This window comes from Mycteria americana, chromosome 1 (assembly GCF_035582795.1).
Source record: "Mycteria americana isolate JAX WOST 10 ecotype Jacksonville Zoo and Gardens chromosome 1, USCA_MyAme_1.0, whole genome shotgun sequence".
NCBI lineage: Eukaryota > Metazoa > Chordata > Aves > Ciconiiformes > Ciconiidae > Mycteria > Mycteria americana.
Window position 1 is genome coordinate 13,734,319 of NC_134365.1, and position 25,248 is coordinate 13,759,566.

At 34.9% G+C, this 25,248-nt stretch overlaps 1 protein-coding gene across 6 annotated transcripts in view; it reads right to left on the reverse strand.

Moving 5' to 3' along the window:
• Window positions 1–329: 329 nt before the first annotated feature.
• The window catches only part of PHTF2 (putative homeodomain transcription factor 2), a 74,787-nt gene continuing 49,868 nt past the window's right edge, over window positions 330–25,248 (reverse strand). For 2 of the 6 annotated variants that reach the window (XM_075491209.1, XM_075491219.1), the window contains exons 8-17: window positions 23,801–23,959; window positions 20,304–20,522; window positions 17,872–18,000; window positions 16,421–16,693; window positions 15,218–15,349; window positions 12,647–12,733; window positions 11,474–11,629; window positions 7,921–8,016; window positions 3,622–3,747; window positions 330–2,839 (exon numbers count right to left, since the gene is read on the reverse strand). In XM_075491209.1, coding sequence (XP_075347324.1) covers window positions 2,819–2,839; window positions 3,622–3,747; window positions 7,921–8,016; window positions 11,474–11,629; window positions 12,647–12,733; window positions 15,218–15,349; window positions 16,421–16,693; window positions 17,872–18,000; window positions 20,304–20,522; window positions 23,801–23,959 — 1,398 coding nt within the window. In that variant the 3' untranslated portion in view covers window positions 330–2,818. Of the gene's footprint in view, window positions 2,840–3,609; window positions 3,748–7,920; window positions 8,017–11,473; window positions 11,630–12,646; window positions 12,734–15,217; window positions 15,350–16,420; window positions 16,694–17,871; window positions 18,001–20,303; window positions 20,523–23,800; window positions 23,960–25,248 lie in introns of those variants that run through there. The other 4 variants (XM_075491191.1, XM_075491183.1, XM_075491173.1 and 1 more) reach the window with 3 other exon arrangements.

A 25,248-nucleotide genomic window follows, 5' to 3' on the forward strand; every position in this document is an offset into this window, starting at 1 on the left:
CACATTAATTCTGTCCAAATATTCCATAACATGTTATTGAAACATTTCACTTTGATTTCAATAAGTACCTTAGTTTGCTTGTACTTTGATTTTTACATAGAAGTGTAAAACGAAACTGTGACATAACAAAACAGTAAAAATGGTGATTGAAATGAATCCCTTAAATCCTGCTGAAATAGGACTCAATTCTGTTTCAATATTTTTGAAATAGAAACAGTTATTTGGAAGCTGCATGTCCAGTAGTCTTGATAAAATTAAACTACTTTGCATAACTAAAAGTGTCTGAAAGTTCATGTTCTTGCAATAAAGTGCAATTTTGACACCCATCATTTGCATTCCACGTGCAGGATTTCTCTCCTAAATGTGCTTTAATTTAAATAGAATATATGGATTTAAGTCAAAACAGGCAGACTCAGAAATATGCTGGATATTACTAAAAGATATAGCCCACCGCATTTTTTTTTCTTTTTTACCATCAACCATAGAAAGCTTTATTCCAAGCCTGATCACACTTTCAGTTACAAAACATGTGGCAAAAAATAACAGTTAACACGCAAGATCTGCCATATTTCTACTTGCCTCTATTCTCATACTGGATTTTCCATACTGAGGGATGGAGAATAAACTTCTCCCATTTTTAACATAATGAATATACCTAATGGTAGCAAATAAAGGTCTTTAAATTTCATTTCACAAATCTTTTACTCTCCCCAAGCCGCCATTTGTTAGTGCAACAATCCAGCACAGTGCTAGTTGCTGAGGTATACATGGTTAAACTAATTTCACCTTCAACTGAAACCGCAATGTTTTCCCTCCCTCCCTTTTTTTTTTTAAAGGTAATGAAAGCCATATATTCACCATTTCTAAAAATAATTCCATTCTAAAGAATGGTTTTGTAATAGTGACAGGCTGTAAAAAGCAATAGCCTTATCTTTTATCACCCATAGAACTCCTGCTGTGCTTTTTTTTCTTAAAATATATTTTGTGCAAAATTAAGTTCTGTGTAGGTCTGTACCATAATTTGGAAAAAACTGTGTATAAAATGTACTTAATGTTTAAAAACAATCCCAACATCAAACAACAGAGAAAGAAGAAACAGATCAGATGCAGCTGAAGTTTTCACATGAGAAACTAAATATAGTATGTTCTTAAAGCTCCAGTAATACATTCTTTCAAAAACCAGAATGCACTTTGGTCATTATTAAACATTAGTACAGAGGCAAATAAAATACAAAATGCTTGTTTGTGTTGCTTTATATATAAAAATATTTTTATACCACATAAGTTTAAGATACATTACTTCAAATCTTTCAAGATTCTGAAGATTAGCAAACAGTGCAATGTCCAGACTCTTGTCACCTAATTACTTGTCATTTTTCAAGATGAAGCCACTATTTTAGAAACATAAAATTTAAGAATACTTGTGCCTGGTGATATTAATCCTCCCCAAATAATTTGTAGATGGGAAGTTGTTCCAAGTAACTTAATTCTACACGGGTGAACATCTCTTTTTGTCACACTGAAGAACCAGGAGTCACTATGACCGGTCCACGTGGGAGGCAGGGATAGAAGGCAGAGGGAGAGGTGGGAAACCCAAGGCTAGGAAACGCCAGCCAGGAAAGTGCTAGGGAATGACCCCTGCTCGGGAGGAATGGGAGGAAAGGAGGTTATTTGAAGACACAAATCTGACGAATACCAGGCTTCATGAGTTCTGCTGCTCACCAGAGGAACTTGTTTTCTGTGTTTAACTGTTCTTAAACTTCAATGTGGTATGAATGGCATATACTATAGTGTACAAGAGGAGAGCATCTATCTGTCTTATGCTCAGTCATTCATAGCATTCCTTTCATCAGTAAATCTTTCACTTGTTTAAATATTCAACTTCAACATATAATATATACTGCTCCATAGTTCACCATAATATATTCCAATTAATATACATTTATATGTATATATATATAAAGTTTCTCATTAAAAGTAACAATAAAAAGTGCACATATTGAGCATGCACAGTCAGAGCTGCGCAGAACAGCCCAGTATTTCTAATAAATACAATATTTAATTTTATCAAAATATCATACAGCAAGGTAACCATTTACAATTATTGCTCTAATAAAAGTGTTATCAAAGAGCACTTGTTGAGTTGTTATGTAACACCTTATTAATATCCCAGGATATTTAAACTGCAGCCTATATGAGTTTAGATCCTGGAATTATTCAAAATACTAAAAATTCCCACTTGCTTCTAATAGTAATATAAAACATTTCTGCTACCTGTCATACTGTATTGTCAGTACTTTATTTTTTGTATATGTCTCGCTTTTCTATTGCAACCAAACATCTATTGATGTTACGTTGTCCTCATAAATGATTGGTGCAAATGAAATATTCTAAGCAATTTTACCACACTATCAAAAATCAAATGACTTCCATATAGTGTAACTGTAACTAAAAACGTTCAGCATTGGCTTCAGCTTTAACAACAGATATAGTAATTTAGTGTAATCAATTTCCAGGATTTCAAGTTCTCAGACACACAGTTTTTGACCCTTCCTAAATCTGACTCTTTCCAAAACTAAACAAATAAGTTTGAAAATAAAATATAAATGTCAACTAAAATGAACATAAAACAGTGAGAAGATGAAATAAATACAAAGATTGCACAAGACAGTCAGATGTAAACACTTCAGTTTTCCAAATGACATCCTTGAAGAGGTTGTAGCATCTGAAATACAGATTCAGTGGCTGCTTTGAGGCAGTTTTGTCAATCAATGAGCTTTTCTATAACACTGTGTTATCTCATCTTCTTTATATATTGTCAAGATTTGATCTTCCAGAGCTGGAAAAGTTAGAGCAGTAAATCACCATTATTTCTCATCTCAGTTTTCTGTTTACCAAAACTGCAATACCACCATGGTTTTTTTCTTATTGCATTTGCTGCATATTCTATGATACACAAAATAAATTTTACATTCTTTTACTTCTAACAGGAAAAAGTAGGTAGACGTAAGCAAACTCAAAGGCCAGTTAAGGGCTTTGTGCTACAAGCTTGTGGAAACTAATGTGCCTCATAACCTCAATGTTGAAATAGTTTCCAGAGTTTGTAGTTCAGAGGGGCCCAGAGAGTAGGACTTAACAGGATACTCCTTCAGCCATGACGAAATGATACTGTGTAAGACTGGTCATGGTAATGTATCCACTGTAATACTTTACTGCAGTGCAAGACAAGGATAGCTTGCATCTTTCTGCGTCCCTTAAAGAGCTACAAAGTCAACAGTGAGGAGTTCAAGAGAGAAATCAGATCTGGGATATGAAGAAAAGTTAAATAAAGTCTTGTACTTATGTGTACAAATGTCTCTGTATTTATGACTAAGAATTCTTAGTAATTACGTGTCCTAAATGAAGTTAGAAAGCCACAAAAATGCAAAAAAAATGTTAATAGGGCTGCTTTGACAAATACATCACTATTCTTCTGATATAACTTAGATTTCATAACCATTTTCAAACAATAAATCTTCTAGTTAATACAGTTAAGGATTCATTAGGCTACAATGTATGATCCATCTATCATAACATTCTGAACACCATGGTGAAAAAAAAGGATGCTTATCAAGTAGTTACCTTTAGATTAAATCCAAGCAAGTCACTGATGACACCAGAAACAGCTGACAGGATGACAACTTGGGTGATGTTATAAAGCAGTGGATTCATTGTAAGCCCGTATAACCTAAAGGGACTGTCCAGTTCCTAGTAATGCAAAACAATGACATCATTGAAAAGCAAAAATTACACAAAGGCGTTTTTGTTCGCACATGCATTAAGTAATATCAGATCGTTTAGGAAGTCTTCAAGTCACAGCGGACTAAAACATTCTCCTATTCTTCTGCATACAAAAAACAATGTGCAAGAAAATACTCGTCACATTAACTGACTGTTGAGTGACGGTGTTTAAATAACCCTTCAAAGAATTGGAGGCTACCCATCTAGAGCATCTACCAATTTGCTCATGGAACCAGGAAAGCAGAGAGCTAGTTTTCCTGGCACCAAGGTGCCATCATTTTAGAATTCCTTATCATTTTCCAGACATCACCTTCAGTGTTAAAAGAGCTGACAGACAGCAGAACCACAAAAAAATAAGAAAAGATTTTCGACAGTGACAGAAGGCTACCTCACTACTATGAAAAACTGACAAAAATGTATTTCCTAATGCAATTCCCCTCCTTTTCCATTAATTTTGAGATTACTGATGAACATGGCCAGAAAAGGAAGATAAAGGAAAAAAATACTAATAACCATTTAACTGCCAATATTTTTTTTTATTGGAAGGATCAAAAAATTAGGCAAAATTAATCTGCAGCAAAACTTGAATAAAGAGGCTATTTCATCAATTTTCAATTATTGGTGTGTGAATAAAGTCACCCAAACTTTTCTGGCCTAGAAATATGTCAAATAAAGGAAGAAAAAAAACTTTTAAAATATAAGACTGGATTATATAAAGTATAACAACTATCACTGCTTTGGTAATTTATATTTTCTAGCTTTAAATTCATCTTTATCCCTCTCTTGCATTACATCCTGGGCCTTGAACAAGGCCTTATAAACCCTTTTTAATGAAGAAGAATTTCAGAGCTCTGACTTCTTTCAAAAGAGGTGAAATAAGAATGAACAACCTTTTCATTTAGATGTAATGTGGTATAAAACTCTGCTGCAAATACAAAAGAGATAAAAGACATGATTCTGAGAAGAATAACAGAGAAATTCTTCTGTAAGGAAGAAGGAAAGTAAGGAAAAAGTTTTTAGATTTTGGATTCATCTTACCAATTTTGGGAGTAAGAAAATAGTAAGGATATTCAACATAACATAGTCTTGAGTAAAAGCTTAAGGATCAAAACCATCCAAAACCAAATAAAAAAAAACCCCCTCCATTTAGTTACTGGGCATGAAACATGTAATTGTGTTGATCATTAACTACCAAGAATTCATTTAAAGCTCATACTACATGGCTTGGAAATCTCATCTCCCTTTTGGGCACATTCTCACAGTAACTAAGTGATGGCCTGGGTCTGGGATTTGTGCCACAAAAGCCAAGTCACCTGTTGGAAATGCCATGTCAGTTGATACATTTCTGGAAAAAGTAAAACATGAACATTTTTTTGAAAATACTGAGAAAAGCATGAAAAAGACTGAAGCGAATCAGATCAAGGGTTGATCAGCATCCTGCCACCAACAGCAGCTACTTCTCACCCTACCTATGTTCTCACAGCACAGGGATGTATAACAAGGTCCGAATACTGAAAGCTGAAGCTAGACAAATTTAATTTAAAAATAGTTTACACAACAGCAGAACTGATTAAGCACTGAAACACCATGCCAAGAGCGGTGGGAAGGCAAGTTATGAATTTTTTTTTTTGTAGTGTCAGGACTGGCTTCCTCTTTGAAAGCCCACTTCAGTAATTATAAGTTATATACTGTTAATTTTAATGTAAAAACACATATGGAATACTAGATCTAATTGATTTTATTTGTTCATAAAAGCCAAACCTAAAATTAAAGTTTTTTCAGGTGTTAAGCATTTCAACTCATGAGATACCCTGAATCTGTTGTGCTTTGTCTAGTCTACTTGTCCAGTCTGTCCTTGAATCCAGACAACCCTTCTGCATCCACAGTGTCCTTTGACCAACAGTTGCACAAGTCTGCTACCTGATGCACAGAGAATACTTCCTTTTGTTTGTTACAAAACCAGGTCCTAAAAGCTTTGTGGTCCCTTATTCTTATACCAAGAGATACAGTCAATAACTGACTTAGCCAGGCTCTCCATACTGCTGTACCATAACTCTCAACTGGAGTTGTTGCTTTGTCAGCTTTGAGTCCTTGCTGACTTCGTCAGTCCTCTCACAGAAAGTGCTGCGTACTTTTTTTGAGATGAGGGGACCATACACACTGCTAAAGGTGTGCTGGAGGGGAGAATTACTCAGCTGACTAGAAGAAATACTCCATCATCTCAGCTACTAGCTGGCTAGATTAAAGAGAGTTTAAGCTTCATTTTAAGAAATGTTCCTTGGTGCACAGGAATCAACAGGGTAAATGACCAGAATTCAATGTGTGGTAGAACAAGGCAGCAAGGTCTTAAAGTACCACTATATGCAAAAAAACCCAACTGTTTCTCTTAATAGGCTTGAATTTTCCTGACTGCAGAGGAAAGGTATAGAGGCATTGAAAGATACGGTTCAGATTTACTGTATGATAATCCAACCATTCCCCCCACTGATGGGGATCTCTGCACATGGAATCAGTATCAGTTGTGCTATACTCCAACATGGTGGGAGGGGTGTGTGGATTGAAGGAAATGTATCTGAAGAGGAGGAAAATACTTTTACATTTGCCAGTCATTCCTGGGGAACTGTTCTACATGACCACCCTATCTTGGACTAAATGAAGAAGTTTTCTCCTTCTGGGAATCATCAAAATCCTGTTGTTACCTTACTTCTGAACCTAAGAAAAACAGATCAGCAACATCTCTTTAAGAACTTTACCATAACATATGCATGAATGTATAACAAGGTCCGAATACTGAAAGCTGAAGCTAGACAAATTTAATTTAAAAATAGTTTACACAACAGCAGAACTGATTAAGCACTGAAACACCATGCCAAGAGCGGTGGGAAGGCAAGTTATGAATTTTTTTTTTTTGTAGTGTCAGGACTGGCTTCCTCTTTGAAAGCCCACTTCAGTAATTATAAGTTATATACTGTTAATTTTAATGTAAAAACACATATGGAATACTAGATCTAATTGATTTTATTTGTTCATAAAAGCCAAACCTAAAATTAAAGTTTTTTCAGGTGTTAAATTTATCACTCTTATTTGGCATTCAGGTAACCCTTAAGTAAGTTTTGGATTAGGGAAATGTTTAGTCTGAAGGAGAATGAGAGATTTCTGGAGCAAGAATTAAGCTCCCAGACAACTGAAAGAACAAAACAGCTTGCCTCCCAAATTATGACAGATCTGTAAGTTTGAAAGAACAGAAGAACTCAGCAGAGGCAATTTAGGATCAGATGTGTCTTCCTGAGAGCCTCAATCACTGCTTTGTTAATAACAACAACAACAACAAGTTTAAAAAAAGCCCTAAGCCTGTCCATGGTCTAGTTCCAGATGAGTGAAAGTAAGATGATTTTTCTTCTGCAGAATTCTAGAAATGGGAAGTAATAAAAAATTCATGTTCTCTCACCATGAAGAAATATCTTCTACCCACCAAATATAGTTAGCTGGCAAACAGGTTAATATTGCATAAGCAAAATCTTTTCTACTAATCAGCAAAATTCCATGCAAAAAAAAATTTGCCAAATAGTTCAAGGGCACAGCTAACTTAAATATTTTAATTACATTAAATGAAATCCGTATTTTTCATTAACTTCTAAATGGACCTATGTAGCAATTTCTCTCTATCTTCCAAAAGGATTCTTCTATGACAGTAAGTAAAGAAGACATCAAGTATAATCTAGTTATAATTTGAAACGCTAACCACTGACAGTTTTTAAAAGGAATTATTTTTATGGAAGAATACAAATCCTCCAGCATCTTATTACTAGAAACAGATATCAACACTCAAAACAGACAACAAAATTGCATCATTTATTTCCCAAGGGTTCATCATCCTGTCCATCCCGAAGTACCTTCTCTTACGCTGCTCATATACTGTTAAAGAATAAAACTTATTGTATATAATAATTTGTAATCCACAATGATAGCAACATAACAGACTGTAGTGTATGAATAAGTAGCATCGCTGTGAAAGAGTTACAGAGCAGATTTAAACCAAAGCATGCTGTACGGCCTGCGGAAGTAATACAAGTGACTCATTAAGCAATCTATTCTGCTTCTTAGTTCTACATAATATGGTAATACTATTTTAATTCTTACCTTCAATAACTTAGTAGCAAGTTTTAAAACATTGTTCACTAGTGTCAGTTCCTCCTTCTTATTAGGCTTTTTCTCCATTTTCAAGTACAAGTTTATCTGATTTAAATAAAATACGAGTATCACCACTTATTCAGAATTTAAAGGAATTCATTTGGAAATATTTAATAATAAAATGAAGTGACTACTCAGCAGCCATATGATAGAACAGCAATGACATTTCTGCAAGCAAGCAAATTTTTTGCTTCCTTTTTAATATGAAAGAACAAATACTGGCTCAGTACCATAGGAAAATACAATGTTTTATGATACAACAAAATACATTTAACACAATTATAGCAAAAACTTTAAAGTTTAGTGTAATCTACAAATTAGACAAGAAAAAACCACCACATATGTAAAGTTTGCATAATTTCTTTTTCCTCCTTCAATAGTTGCCTGAGGTTTGTCAATTCATTTCCAGAAGGTTTTTATACTAGTATGCAGACCTTACAAGGCTTAACATCCCCAAAAGTTATTGAATAGACCGAAATGCTAAAACATAATTCTGCTAAAGTGTAATTTCTTTTAAAAGATTTTAGTATAATTGAGTACTTCAAGAGCACCTTGAGTGCAGAAAATCAATCTTTCCGGTACCTTGAAATATTTGAAAAATTATAAAACTCTTCACTGCTGTAGAAGAACAGTATATTGATCATTTCAACACTTCCGTGATCCAGACTTTTTTAGGTCATTGTTTTTGAGAAAGTTTAGTTAAGAGTACAAATTAGCTCTCTTTTGGCCTTCTAGTAATTTTGAAACATCAGCTTTCATTCTCAAATGACCTATCTTTCATATCCTAGACCAGGCAAAGGTTAGTTTTTCCTTTTTATTGCATAGCAAAAGCAAATCAAAAGAAAAATATCTTGAAAAGCCATGAACTTTTTATTGTAGTATGACGACCTTCAACAAAATAAAAAATGAACAATTTAGCAACATGCTGAAGTAGTCCTTCAGATAACAGAGATGCTTACCAAGCTACAGAAGCGATGTTGCAGAAAGGAAGCGATGCTATATGATGCTATGGTATGTTTAACTACCTTGTTGTAAGGTGGTTATTGAAATAAGGGCCACAGACATCTAAACAAAGTAACTGAATATTATCAGATCTCCCTAAAAAGGTTCCTGTAACTTTCTTATACAAGTTAAAAACCAAAAACTATGCCTAATATATTCCAAGGCATATTAAGCTCCTGAACTATCAATTTCATTTTAAAGTAAATTACACTTTTAGAGGCAAAGAGATTCCAGTCTTTAAATATAAAATTACTGATTTCAGCAATTCAAGTGTTTATAAAAACAGGAATAAACTAAGAATAAAGGCTCTATTTAGCAACTCTGAAAAAAATGGTAGGTAATAAACCCTAGGAAGGTTCAAATCTCTTTTAACGGTTACTATGATTTCATTAATTTATTTTAAAAAATCAACATTCAATAACAAACTTTGAATCAGGAGGGGAATTGGAATGTGTATATGCACAGCCATCTACCATTCCCATTCTGAGACTTGAAACTGGCAAGACGACAACTTTGATCAGACCATACGTTGTATTTTACTCAACAAGGAACCACTGAGGCACTTAATTTACAAGACCAATTAAAAACACTTTCAGAAGGACTTGAAAAATTACAGGCAAACAGCATACAGTCAAAGAATCCCTTGATGCAAAATGGTTGATCTTTTAGTTTCCCATCATGACTCCTAATCATGAAATTCATAGGTTGAATATAAAGCACACAGAAGTGGCTGGAAGTTTGCTAACAGAAAGTAGAATTTGCAATTTCATCTTATCCATGAAGCACTTAAATTGAATCTGGAGGTTGAGGCTTGTTTGTCCTTCTGGGTTTTTTGTTGTAGTTGTTTATTTGTTTGTTTTAATGCTTCATTCTCTTCTCAGTAAACCTAATAACACTAGTGTGCAATTTTCAAGGACATCAGTTCAGATGTGCTTTTTTACATCAAGTGAGTGTCAGTCAATTGTTTGGGCTTGACCTCTCATGAAAGGCCAAAATGTCAGACTTTCATGTGTCTGCCTCAAGAACACTGTAAATAAGCTGCGGTATCCAGCTAGTATGTGAAACCAGTCCAAAATGGGTTCTACCCAGGGTGATGTGTATCCTTTTTATTTTCTGAGAAACAATTGTGAATTCTATTTTGGTTTTCATTTATTAAAGCTCTCAGGCATTTTTGAGGGAAATGACTTCTAACAGGATAAGCTAGATTCAATACAAAGCTAAGTGTCTGATGACATAGCACTTTCTAATATATATATTTTTTTTTTTAAGTTCTGGGGACATAGAGAGAGTGCTTCTTTTAATGTCCATGCTGGCTTAAAATGTTCAAACACTGACTCTCATGAAGGGCATGGTATAGAAACCTATGAAAGCAAAACAAAGGCTTGACATTCTCTGTCTATCTCTCTCTCGCCTTGCGCTCTGCATTTTTTCCCAATCCTTATCCCAAACATTTCCCTCCATTTTCATTCCAGAAACAGAGGACATAAATTTCATTGGGACATTAGGCTATTCATACTCTGGGGATCAACAGAACAATGCAAAGCTCTCCAGACTCAGGAACTCTGACAGGTTTCACACTGGTGCAAAACACAGCATTCAGGACAAGGTAAATAGGCAGTCTGTCTTCTCAGTGTCTAGTCTCATCATCTTAGTAGAGACAGAATGAATTCTCATTGAGCAAAATATGTAAGCAGTCATTAATACCATCTGTCGTAAGCTTCACATCCTGACTTTGGGAGACTCAGATTTTATTCTCCATCTTGAACGCATTTCCTGTAGGAAACCTGTGAAGATTTCTTGAACTGCCTATTTACCTTGTCCTGAATGCTGTGTTTGGCACCAGTGTGAAACCTCTCCAAGCAGAAAGAGATCGCTTCTTACCTAACACTGACTGAACATGCTTAGCTTGGAAAACTATCAGCAGGGCCAGGCAGAGCGGAGAGGGAAGTTTGCAGTACAAACGCCAACTAGAACATTCCTGAGAAGAAAAGTACATAGACCCAAAGCCAAGCTTGACAGATGACTGAAAGAAAAAGTTTCCAAGGAGTCTAGAGGAGACTATATGTAATCCATGCAACCTAGCAGTCAAAATTATTGGACTAGAAACAGTGACCCACTTTGTAGAGTAAATTTGTTTTCAAATCTTTTACTCTCCCATCCAACACTTTGAGAGTTGAGGTTTCTTTTTCCTATTTAAAAGCTATTTTTTATGTTTGTGTTCTGTTAGATCTTTAATTATATCAAATGACATACACTGATATCTCTAAGCCCACTCACTTAAAGAGAAATTGGGATATGGCCATCTCAACGTTACATACAACTTTTAAACAAAGTCACACACTTCTCACAGAAACTGAACTTCAGGCTGTAAAGTGTTGTTTCACTACACCATAATTAACTCCATGATCCAAACTTTTAATACATCTAAAACGCATGCCTGAGACCTACCAGATGAATTACTTATTTAGATATAAAAATATAGGTCTATACAAATTCTCACCTGCTCAGTAAGTAATATTGAGGTATTGCTGTACTTTTTACTGGTTTCAGATCCAAGAGTAACAAATCTTAAGAGAAAAAGAGTTAGTGAAATGCACCAAATTACAAGTTCCCAATTGTAGTGACAATCAAGGAAGATCTCATGCATGTGAAGCAGCTGAAAACAAGAGAAAGAAAAAACAACACCCAAAATTTAATTCAAAGTAATAATTACATTACAGCATAAGAAAATAATTACATATGTCTCCAATTCCAAGAAAAATTTCCCAGTAATAAGTATATGGATTGGTTTTAGGCATAAAAGATTTTTGAATCATAATTTAAAATCAACACTGTGTCAAAGATATAAGGTTTGATAAAAGATATGCTCTGAAAGGCTCAATCAGAATTTAGACACATATTTTTTCATATCCCTAAAGCAATAAAAAAAAAAATATACACTCCAAGACAATTTTAAACTCATGTTCAAACTTGCAAAGACACTATATGGGATAAAAAACAAAATATGCCCTCAAATTTACTGAATTATATAGAAAATTGAATCCAAGCAGAGTTACTGCTAAATTATATTCTTATTAAAATATTTATAGTTAGCTACCAGGAAAACACATTAGTGTTAACTAGGGAAGAAAGTGGAAAAAAAGTACAACCAGAATTCATTCAGAAGCTTCCCTGTATTCTGAAACAGAAGCTCAAGGAAAAAATCTTAAGCAGTAAAAATAGTCTTTAAACATAGATTTGCTTACTAAAAGATATTCCACTAGAGGGCAGGCTAATATAGCCAACAATCTTGTTTCTCACAAAAATAATGAACCAAGGTCAATCTCGACTGTCTTTGCAAAGGTGTGCTCTAATGCAAAATGTTAGAAAAAAACCCCCTGTGTTCCAAGATCGATGATGGAAAATGAAAGAGGACACAGATTTAAAAAATAATAATAATATCATGTTAGGAATTATGCTATAAGTTTCTTTAGCTCTTACAGAATAATATTCTAAAGTAGATAAAATGAACAATACAAAATGGAGCTTAATCTTCTGAAAAGCTGTAACAGCTGTTACTGATTTTTCACTGCGGTCTTTTAACTTAATAGGAATCGCCATGCAAAAGGCACTCAAAATAATTTTAAAAACTATTTAAGTCATGGCTGTTTCTATACAAGTAAGATTTCCTCACCTGTGCACAACAGATAAACACAACTGAGATAGTCAGTAGGAAGGCAGATGAAACTATTACATCAACTGAGCGTTGAGGACCGCGACGCTGAAAATAAAGGATATGCATATATGTGAGTGAAAATCTACCCAATCAGCGTTGATATTTAGCATATCCAGTTAGATTCACAGCTTGAACCTATGTTTCATCATGGCTCACAATTTGGCAATCCAAGTTCCAAACACCATATTAGATCCTAATAATATCACTACATTTGAATACCCCTAAAGGCATGTGAGATTAATTCAGGTGCAAGCATCTAAAGATAACTACGAGAAAAGAAAATATTCACTACTTGTTCAGTCAGCTCCTTCATGATGTGAAGTAGCTTTCATTTAGGCAGCATTCCCTGATATAACAAATTCAATATGGCACTGGGTTTTAACCCCAAGTATCAAACCAGTGCTAACAAAAGATTTTTGGACACCAGCTCACAACAGGATATCAAGATATGATTGCACAGGGTTGGTATTTTCCATTACTTGCCTCTTTTTGACACACAAAAATTGTAGCTGCAAATCACTATCCCACTGTGGTAGGAGCAATAATATAATTCTCTCCCCCAGAACAAGAAGGAAAACTGGGGAACAAACACACTTGTCTTGAAAGGTGCAACCTCACTGTTTTCAATCTTTTTTTTCTTGCTTACTGGTACAATGAAATGTTTCTACCCACTGAACTTTTTCCTCATTTTTTTTAATTAAAGAATTAAACATCCTGTGTTGCACCGAAACATGTACAAGTTATAACAGACATTTATTTCTCAACTTTGTTATCCAGACATGCTACTAACTCTATAAATGTGAGAAGAATGGGAGGTGTACATATGCGAGATATAACCTTGAAACTTGGAGAAAGAGATAGGAAGCTTAACTACGGAAAAAAATTAAGTGCAAATTACTACTGCAGGTATGCATGCACTACTTCTATACTGAGTGCTTTGCCTGCGCGAGACTTGAGATGTGTATATTCCCCAGCTCACATCTTCACAGGCGGACACATATACAGACAGGTAATACATAAGGGTATTTTGGACAAATGCTATGCCAGTATATACCAGCAGCACCACTGCAAGAAGGCAGCCCTGCTCCTTAGCTGCTTGTCTCCATTCCTTTCCTTGTGCTAGCACAGGCGTTACAGAGCTGCCCAGTGAACCAAGTAAAGCAACACATGGAGGTGAAAATTACTGTTCTGGACTGGTTATTTTTCAGTTGGGTTAGTTCCCTAGGCACCTGCCTCTGACCACTGTCTGATTGCTGTTTTCTTAGCCACATAATTATACAAATGTTTCTGGTGGCATAAGAAAAGTTGGAACATATAGACGTGGTTGTGAGGAAAGAAGGCAAGACACTCTCTCCACAACAATGCTACCATACGCAGTCTTTAAAGCATCAAAACTACATTCTATTGTCCAAGTGATGTTATGTTCCTTTCCTCCCACCCAGACTACAAGAAAAAAAGAGACAAGCCTCTCAAATGTAAAGTTTAAAGGGTACTTCTTTTTTACAACCTCCCCAACAGATACTTCCATAACACACGGGGTGTTGTAAATGAATTGCCTCAATTCCTCTTAAAATTATGCATCATTCAAATTTAAGATCGGGCTCTACATTAAAAATTTTGCGTGCTTATAGTTCCTGCTTTCCACACTCCCCAGTCTCCACACCATAACTTCTTTGTTTTCATAATCCTTTACGTACTTCTAAAAACTATTGATAGCAGATTTCATCTAACCTTTCTTAACTGCTGTTGGAAAGAAGCATAGATGCAAATAAGGGGATTACCACCACTAACAAGAGATTGTCAGATGCTGTTCACCAAAAACCTGGTTCTATAGAAACCAAATAGGGAAAAACCTAGCTTCATCCGAGTTGGATTATGCAATGCAGAGAGAAAAATAGAAGGGGGGGGGGGGGGGGGGGGACACAAAAAAACAACCCTGAGTTAGATAATATGGATCCTTTCACACAGAATCATCAAAATGCCCTGGCTTGAAAAGATCATTAGAGAAATATAGGAGATTACTCAAATATGAGCTGAACATACAATACAGGGATCGGAATGTCTTACAGATAATACTTGGGCATAATTTCTTGCTTCACCTGGCACGTATACACTCACAGCACAAATATGCACATAAACTGTCTTGCTTCATAAATTCCTTCTGTGTTAATGACACTAACTGGTGGGGCTCTCACAATAAGGTGTTGTCTGTATTATACTACAAGTGGTCATTTTTACCCAACATATTCACCTGAGAGACTTTTCTGCTAGCATTAGTAAGACACGACTCCAACTCTGAACACACTCATACTTTACTCCAAGGTAAAAACTACAGATTTACTTTCTCACAATCTGGCTGCCTGCAGACACTGCTGGCCCAGAGTCATTAAAATGAAGCGTATAGGGCACACGTACAGCAGTAGGGGTAAGTGCACAGGAGGAAAAATTCAAACTAGAATACCAACCTTCCATCAACAGCATATGAGATAGTTTATATTAAAGTGGTAGCAAAAATACACATTATTTTACCTTTAGATAGGACCTGAGAGAAAGCCACATTTTTATATTCTGTACTTTCTTCAAGCGGAAGTGAGGAACCTCCGATTTTCTTGCCCTTCTGGCAGATGTTAGATGACCAAAAAGTTTGGCAAAAAGTAGCCTCTGCAGAGAAGAAAAAAAAATTACTTTAACGGTTAATTGATTTTCAAGGGCACTAAAAAGAAAATGGAGAAAAGGCTTCACTTAATATGTCAAAGTAACATACAATGTATCAGTGCAAATTAAAATATGTTAATACAGTAGAGAAATAAGAGTAGCATGTTACTAAAAAGAGGAGATACACGAAAAAGTTTTAAAAGTCTTCATATTCTAATGATAAACAAAATTTAGCTACACTGAGTTCCTTTCTTCAAATTTCAGACAACAGATGTGCTATGCTCTTAAAATTTGGGAGAAAATCAAACCTGCCAACCATTTGCATTAGAGAGCACCTGTATCACAGCAGTTCCTACCAAGAGAAATTATTATTAGAAGCAGGTTAATTCTATTCTACTGTATTAGATGACATATTTTAGCTATAATTTGAGAAAAGAAAGTATAAAAATTTTTCTTTTGCATACGAGTAAGTATCTATACTTGGAAGCTAGTAAGGGATATTGATAATCTCTTAAGTTTAAATTGCAAAGTTTAAATTGCAATAGCAAGCAATAAATTAACAGGTGCATTACTTCAGACAGCAGCTGTCACAGCCTCCAGCCATGGGACTGATCTACCAGCAAAGCAGGCAGGGCTCTTGGCTAGGGTCTGGACTGAACTGTTTTGAATTAAACTGAAGGTTTTGAATGAAACACAGTGGTAGAACAAACTGAAAATTTATAGAGTTCTTTTACTGAAACTCCTTCTCATTGGAGAAAACTGAGACAAACTGGGACATGACTAAGAGCTGGGTTAACACATTGAGCCAGAAATCTGATATAAAAGATGTAAAGGTTTTTCCCTCAGAAATGCTCTCCAGGAAAAAAGGTTTAACTACAGAGACTGTACAGAGACTTCAGTCCATTGCAACCAAGTGATCTCCTACACTATAAGCCCCACTGAAGTATTTGTCATCATTAATCTATGAATCATAGTGCACTGAAGAAAACAAGTTTAAAATATCCACAAAGTAAAAAAAAATACAAACATTAAACCTTGTTTTGCTTTGGATGAAGCCTTTTAGTTTGCTGTTCGTACCTGTTTATATGTCCTCTCTGCTACACATAGCAGAAAAAAGAAAATCCACACTAGAGACACTCGGACCACAAAACTTATAATAACCATTGAGAGAACCAGAATGTCTCCATTTGATCCAAATGCAGTCATACAAAGTTCCGTGGCAGAATGTGTAGCTAGCTGTTCCAAATCTTTAGCTTGGGAAAGTCGAAAGACAAATGGCATTAAACCCAAGATTAAAGCTATGACGTTTCCAAAAATCTGATAACCAATTCCTGGTATATAGCTGTTCACCTAAAACCAAAAGACAAAAAGGTATATTTTTAATTTTGGAATTAATTTGGAGTTAAGTCAACAAATAAATTATTAAGGTTACTGTCTTACTATCACAAAGAATACTTTATAACCTGATAAGTTACATGAAACCTTCAACCAAGCATCTTCACAATTTACTATTAAGAAAAAGGAAGTCCTCAAAGAGCATTTAATGCACAGAAACCAAATATGACAAATCATTTAAAAACCCAACAAGATAACACTGCAGTTAAAAGACTCCAGTGCATATTCTTGTATTAAAAAGTCATTCAACGCTGAATTAGCAAAGTGCGCCAATCAGACTGTGTTGCTTACATCCTGTATGCTGCTCCTACTTGTGTTTTGCTTTTAGGTTGTATGTTTTCTAACGGAATCAAAGTGTTCACAGTGCAGACAGGACTGGAGTTCTATTGTGCTGGCTATGGCTTTGTTCACTTTACTTCTGTGGATTGCACCCAAAACTGTTCTTGTCTCTAAGTCAGGTACAGAGATCTGAACTAAGTTTGTGAATACATTGCTTTTTAACCAGTTGGAGATGGTTAAGTATCAACTTGTCAGAATTAGTGATAGTTTTCTTAAGCTATGCTAGGATTTTATGTTCAACTCTACAAAATGCCTATGTTGTCTATATTGAAAAAGAGTACGACATCAATTAAAAGCTTTTCCAACTGTTTCCTGAAGAGGAGTACTAGGAAAAAGAAGGGAGGACTAGTGAGACATCCCACTCATCCTCTTCAGATGTTTGTTTACTAAAAAGGAGAGGTTTCTTTTCCAATCTTAACTTTAGCATCCAAATACTCAGATCTGTATATTCCTAACCTAACATATTAGTTGTTCATCAGAATCAAGGAGATAAATAAGAATATTCAAAGCATATATCACTTTGGAACAATAAAACAGAGGTTGGCTATGTTAGTAAGCACCTAACAATGCAAACACATTTTATTTTCCCAACATTTAAGATTTGGTAGCTCTTTTATCTGTTAGTAACAAGTAAATCAGAGTGATGTAAGCCATGGAACAATAATGCAATAACAGATACTTTAAAAAAAAAAAAAGGGGGGGGGAAAAACCCCCAACAACATAAAACAAGCTTATTTTTGGTAGTGCTTAGACTCCTGAATACAGTATTTGCATAAAATAAAAAGAATACTCACTCTGTTCATTATCATACCACTGATTTCAAGTACAGACATATCTGCTTTCTTGCAGTCGTTACCCTCCCATACAATAGCACTTATTTTTTCTAGTCCTGGATTCAAACTGTGGATCCAAGGCAAATGACTCTGGGGAAGACACGGAATATATTCCATTAGAGATAAAAATCTATTGTCCTGTCAATACGCTGACAAAAAAAACACTTTAGACTGACACAAATATTGTTATATAGCATTTACTTCTACTATATGTTACTATATGTTAACCACATTCCTCAAAATCATCCACTTCTTTTCCAAGAAATAGCTGTGAGTACAGAGATCTCTCCTCCCCCATACTTCATTTTCTAATACTGTTGAGTTATTGTGGTTGAGGATTAATTGGCTTCCTTTTTGCTCAAACATGTCAAAGAAGAGAGCGGTATGAAAACAAAAGTCTACTTATAAGCCATCTTTAATTTTGCCACATGTTTAATGGAATACTTTATTTTTCTGATTATTATTTTTTTCCCCTAACATTCTGAAAAGTAGTCTTCTCAGGTTGAGCCTAAGGCCACCAATTTTTTTTATTTGCTTTTAATGATATTTGCGTACCTCACAATCCTTGTTATGGATAAAGGCCCCCTTATGCTAACTGTATCTGCCAAGACTCAGAGACAGTAGTAGGAGTCTAATCAATACATGCTGCTCCAAAAGCCAAGCAATCCCAGCCTCATCTACTGAATGCACTTTTGGCTGAGGCACCTTTACTCTAAAGAGAGAGCCAAGTGATCTGGAAAAATGTTGAGGCAACAAGTTCTGCTGAGGCCTTTTCTATACTTCCCTCAGCCCTGTCTCACTCCTCTTCCATTCAGGTGATTAAAATTGCTCTCAACTCTGCCTGGTCACCTAGCACTATGTGCATCAAACTACTGGAAGTGGTGGTGCTGGAGGGGGGGGTGTGATATTATTTTTAAAATTTAATTTAACATTGATTAAAAGTAAAGCTTTTTATTTTATTACTTGATTTATATCAGCATTTATCTGAAATCTGTGTATTCTGCTAAGTACTCAATTATCTCTCTTTTTTTTTTTTCCATTAGATGAAAAAATTTGATTTATATTATTAAAACAATGCAAATATTAGTTGCAGGACTTCCTTCATCACAGATTTCCAAGGTCTTCCTCTAGAGGGAGTATCAACACCAGGAGCTGAAACTCAAAAATTCACAATCTACAATCAAACAGAAAAATACTAAACTGCAGAAAAACAAAGTCCATGCATATACTGCAATTCAAGTCCCTATTGTAAGGCTTCTGTTTTAGTGTTCATATGGAATGTAAGCAAGAAGAACTAAAAATAAATCAAAAAAGCAGACTGCATGAAATCCAAATTGCTACCTATTTTGTGTGGGGTTTCTTTTTGGTTGGGTTGGTTTTTTGGGGATTTTTTTTGGGGGGGGGGGGTGGGTGTTTAAAATCAACAAATACATCATTTCCTACTCTGGTTATGAAGTGAAAAGCCTGTCCTTTGAAATTCTTTTCCTTAGCTAGCATTAACACCACCTCTTGCATGGCATTCCTTAGTACCGATGATGCACTACCAACACATATAACACGTTCATCCAGAAGAATGTTTCACATTCTCTCCATCTCTTTACTTAAATTAGCAATGCAACTAACATGCAATTTAAAGATAAGACTTGTACTACAAATATAACTGGCACTGTGACATCTGAATAGATTTTATCAAATGAAGACTAATACTTGATCATTAATGATCATTAATGATCAAGTATTAACAATGGATTCTGTCCAGCATTAACCCAAGGCAGGCTGCAACTGACAAACACCCAAAAAACACTAAAATTTTCAGAAATGACTGCCTATATGTTGCTACAGAATAGCATTAAAGAAGGGAAATAAAATTATTAGCTTTAAGATAAAAATAAATATATATCTAAATAGAATTCAGACATATATCCATGTAACATCATATATATGTTATATATACATATATAACATTAGATACTATGTATGTTATCTTTCTGTTTGCTTTTTTATATATACATTTATATATAAGCAAACAGAAAGATGTCTGATATGCACTCACAAAAAAGTAATTCCATTAGAGAAAGAAAAAAAACAAACCAGAACCATCTACCACAGAGGAAACTTAAATCAACCAGTACTTGTCCTGAACTAGAACTAAGATTCAAACACTCAAATATTCTGTAGGCTATTTCAGTATATTGTCATATCCTCCCCATTTGACAAATTAATGACCAAGTAGCAGAAATCAAATTTTCCTTGTTTTAATTCTATCAAATCACTTTGGCTTTGTTACTTTCATTTAATATAGGGTCTCTCTCCCAGGCCTCCTGACATATGATAAAGCTGATAATATTGAACTTGTGTGTAGTGTAAAAAAATAAAACTTGGTGGATACCAACCTGATGAAATGGGTCATCTCTGTATTCTTTCTTCACACATGGATTCACTTGAGGGCTTTCTACGTCTGTCTCACTGCTACAGGAAGAGTGACACTCTGCACAGTGTAAAAGGTCCTCCCACAGCACATCTTCGGTTTCTGATTCTGGCCTCGCACTCTCAGAATCTTGTCTGGAGCTTGAACACCGAGAACTGCAGCTAGTACCTGATTTAGGTGTATCCTGAAATTAAAATATGCATTGGAATTAATGCAGCTTTTTCATTCTACATTGTTTCCTGACAGAACAGTTATAAAGTTCAAATTAGTGAATCCGTGCTTATCTGGTTTTTATGTTCCAATCCATTATCTTTTTCATCAGAAAGAATTACGTGTTTATTGAAGGAGTGTCTAAGAGGTTGCACATTTTTAGACACTGTACAAACAAGTAACAGTCTATGGTCTCTGCTTTGTTGGGGAGGGGGTCACATAATGAAGAATCAAATCATATTAACTATTAAAAGGAAATAACTATTTTACAGATTTTTAGAACTCATTAATTCAGACTTTAACAGCAATTATCAAGCCACAGACTCCAACTATGTCTCAAACTTCTGATTTTATAACCTATAAATTAAGTCTCTTTTAAAACACTTTACAGCTTCGTTATTTTAGTGAAAATGCGAAAGACACAAGTGAGGCTTAAAGCCATATACACCAGACTGAAATTGTAATACAGAAATGTGACAGGGTGAGAAAAGCATAATTCACAAAGTTTTTTAAATTAATTTGACATTTTGATTTTCTGTCTCTAGTTGTTTGAGCTGAAGTATTTCAGCTACTTATTAACTTCTCTGTACAGTAAGGAATTCTTTCTCTAGAAAGGGCGAGGCCCTGGAGGCAGAAGGGACAGGTATTTCTAGTCATCTAAGACCTGAGGCACTCAAATAGCCTTTCAAGCAGGCAGTGTGGACACAACTTAACTAGTTTTAGAAGAAAGCTTCATACGTTCCAGAAGTACATATCTAAATGTAAGAGCTTGTAATAAAAGAGGAATTGAATCTCACAGTCCTCTACAAATCATGTTTCCCCATTGTTACTACTAACATACCTTCTCAAAGACGAAGAGAAAGTGAGCTTGTTTGAAGACAGTTATGCATCAGGTGCAGAGAGGAAAAATAAGGAAGACTATACATAGCTAATGCTAGGTATATGTGTAATCTACATATTCATACATAAAATTTTAATTAAATTGTACTTGAGAAACAAGCATGCCTTATTATGTGCAAATGTTACCTGTATCTTAGATAAAGAAAGAAAAATATTAAGTTTGGGACATTCATATGTATGCATGGGGAGATTTTGAAACAATCTAATGTTGTCTTCAGAAGAAGAATGCAGAGCTTTAAACTACTTTCTACAGTAAGCAGGATCCATTTCCTGCAAGACAGTCTTAAAAGCAGTACCATCCTACTCATCGCCATCCTCCAGCAATTTCCGTTCCCTCTTAACACAAAATTTATTTCTTCCTACTAGTTTCTCTTGAGAATATACACAAGTTTTTACACTGAAAAAATAATCAAGCAGTGCTTCAGCAGACATACTAATTTAATATGATTTGTAATGCATTACTATCTGAAGAAATGTTCTTTGTTCTTCCTGAAAATCATGCTTAATGTATTTTATGTAAGCAATTTGTACAGAAATATTTAGAAAAAAATTGGTCTGAACTCTTTCCCTTTCTTTTACAAAGTGAGGGATAACATCAATGCAGAAAGAGTCTGAACTATTTTTTTTCTTAAAAAAAAAAAAAAAAATTATTTATAGAAGGCAGTCACTACTGGGTACCATTGAGTCCTGAAGTTAATAAAGTAAGAACATTAAAAAAGCTTGCTCAAACAACAATTAAGTTGACAAGTAAACATGAAGATAAAAGAAAATGTAGGACAGAAGCTGAGAGTATATCCACTGACTTCACTAATTTATTTTTTTTTTAAATACAAAGAAGGCTTTCACAGATTTGAAAACTATTGTTTCATTTCCTTTGTAATCGTGTGGGGGAGGCAAGTTGGTAACAACAAAGAAAGGCTTCCTCTTTCATGGCATCAGTCAGATAAGTAAACGGGGAACAAGTGTAAAATATTACTGCCAAAGCTACACACGGAGCAAATTTAGTCTCTTCAGTTTCTGAAGATATCTACACAGTCTCCTCTAGCTCTGAATCACTCTATGCAAAAGAAAATATATTTAAGCTGAAAAAAAACCTGACTGTAATCATGCCTTTCTGCTTCCTCTTGTCATGCACTACCAGCTGCACAAGTATATAGTCAAGAGACATCTTCTGTAACATGAAAAAAAACAGTTCCAAGTATCGACCTGTTCAGTTACCCTAAACCAAATATTCATAAGGCATTAAACGCTCAAACCAATTAGCCTTCTAGATCTTTTTAACCAAAGCCTGTGAGAAATAAATGAAAGAATAGAAGAGAAGATTATCTAATAATGTTTTTATGCAAAGCATCAACTTCAAGGCTTTGCAATTGTTATCAGAGAAAGCAATATCTGAACCCTTCTAAAGGAGACATTTCTTATATCAAGTAGACATTTCTTATGTCAAGTAGAAAGCTTACTCAGGAGGCTTAGCCTATTAAACCCATCTGTAAGTGGACTTCTGTCAGGGCTGAAATTACCCTTTACACTCTTTTCTCATAGTCCTAGTGAAAAAATGGCAATACAGCCTTTAAAAAAAAAGTTCCATATACCTGTTAAGTTGCATACCATTAGCAAAAAAAAGAGCGTAATGTCTTTAAAATTATAAATAAATAAATAAAAACGCAGTAACATATCCCCCTTTCTCTTTCAATGTCTGAGGTCTTACGATTAAAGACTTTCCTAACATGGAATCTATGAATTTCCCTCTTCTAAGCTATGATGTCATCAAGTCTCTTAAAATTTCAGTATTTTTATGCATTAACCATTTTGTGAGATTTCATGACAATATTTTAAATGATTGTTTCAATAAACACAAGGGAATGAAACTCAGAGGTAGAGTCAATCAGACTTCTCCACAAGAAGGCTAGTGAATCCAAAAATATTAACTAAATGGAGAGAAACAGCAGCACTAGCAATGAAAATTTGCATATTGCCAATTACTAATGTTTCTGTAACAACTCAAGTTTCCAGAGGAGATAGCTGGTGTCAAAAGGCAGCAACAGAGTTGGCCATAACCTGATGCAAGATGTATAGAATACATTTTAGGCTCTTTACAACAAATTGAAAAATAGGATGAAGCTCAAACTAACTAAATAAAAACCTCTTAATTTCAAAACGCTGTTATTAAAAACAAACAAACAAACAAACAAAACACCAAAAAATCCCTGTTCCCCACTAGCATGACTTCCAATTAACAGACTCCCAAAATCCAATATAGGAGAAAAAAGGTTTGAGGAAAATATATCTATTCAATAAGAAACTAAGAGGTTTTAACAATTTACAGAAAAGCAGCAATGGAAAAGAACATACCTCCAGAGGATAGTGTTTCTTATAATGATGAGATTTCCTGTTTCGAAGTGTACAATCACTAGAAGTGCGTTCTACATTGCGACGTAAAGAATATCCAGTTTCAGGCCCTTCCTCACTAGAAACTTCATCTGACAAATTTGTCACAGTCCTGTGAGTATCCTAGTGCAAGAAATATAGTATTAGTAAGACATACACTCATACTTACTAGGTCTTGTTCTCAACTACTGAAATCAAATTTCTTTCTGCAACATTATTATCTATGCTCAGTTAAATCAGATATTAATACATTTCCAATTGTCAAAATTAAGTGGTACAGCAGGAATTATTAAATAGAAATTGTAACCTCAAATACACATTTCTCAGTGTATTACAGTGTATTACAATAGAATTACAATTCATATTATACTAAAGAACAATTCTGACATCATTATTTTAAATGCAATTTTGTCTTAATTGAACCTACCAAGAAAGGCTTAGAGGCAATATATCCAGAAGATTTGGAAAGAAAAAAAAAAAAAAAAGGAAAAAAAAACCCCACACAAACAAAAAAAAAAACCCCACCAAAATTGTGGTAGCAGACACTATAACATTGAATTATCAACACATACAGTACAAAGTTAACATTTACCTCTTCTTCCAACGATAAAGTACTACAGATTGTATGTAGAATACTCAGATCATTAATTTATTCCACTTTCCATTTCCCTTATTTTAAAGTAAAGTAGCCCGTACAGTAACAGAAAGAATAAAGGGCAGCAAAGGATTATTCAGCTGTTGAAAACTTTTTTTGTCTATTCTCATTTATTATGAGATCACCAGACAGGACCCTGTAAAGTTTCCTTTGGAGTCTTCCTGTCATAAACGAAATGCTAAAAGGACAAAAATAGTGAAGCTATTCTCTATGAATACAACAAATCCTTTCCCCCCCCTGCAACTCAGACAGCATTCTCTCTTTCATGATGAACTCTGTTTTCTGAGATGCTTCAAGGTCAGGTCATTTCACCTTTTTAACAGCTGAGAAAGAGGGACAGGTAGAACAGTCTGTGGTGTCTTATCTACTACCTTTTGCAGTGGCACCGAAATGTATTGATTGTCTTTGGAGGAAGAGATGAGAAGAAGGACAGAAGAGAAGAGCCTATTCTAGCCTCTGCCAACTTCTCTTTAATGTGGATGCATACTCACCAAGCAAGTTAAACACAGACAACATGTCCTCCATTCTATCAAAGAAACTTAAAACGCTTTAAAATTACTTCTTCTTAAAAATCCTTGATTTGTTGAATTTCATCAAGAAGGCAAAATGCTTGGAATTGATAAAGACAACTGAACCTCTGTTGCTATCACTGCTGAGAAAGCACCTCCTGCGGAGCAAGAGAGTGAAGTTTTTGCCCTGAGGTGAACCTTCATCACCTTCATTCTGACTTAATCATATGGATCTTTAAGGGGTTGTT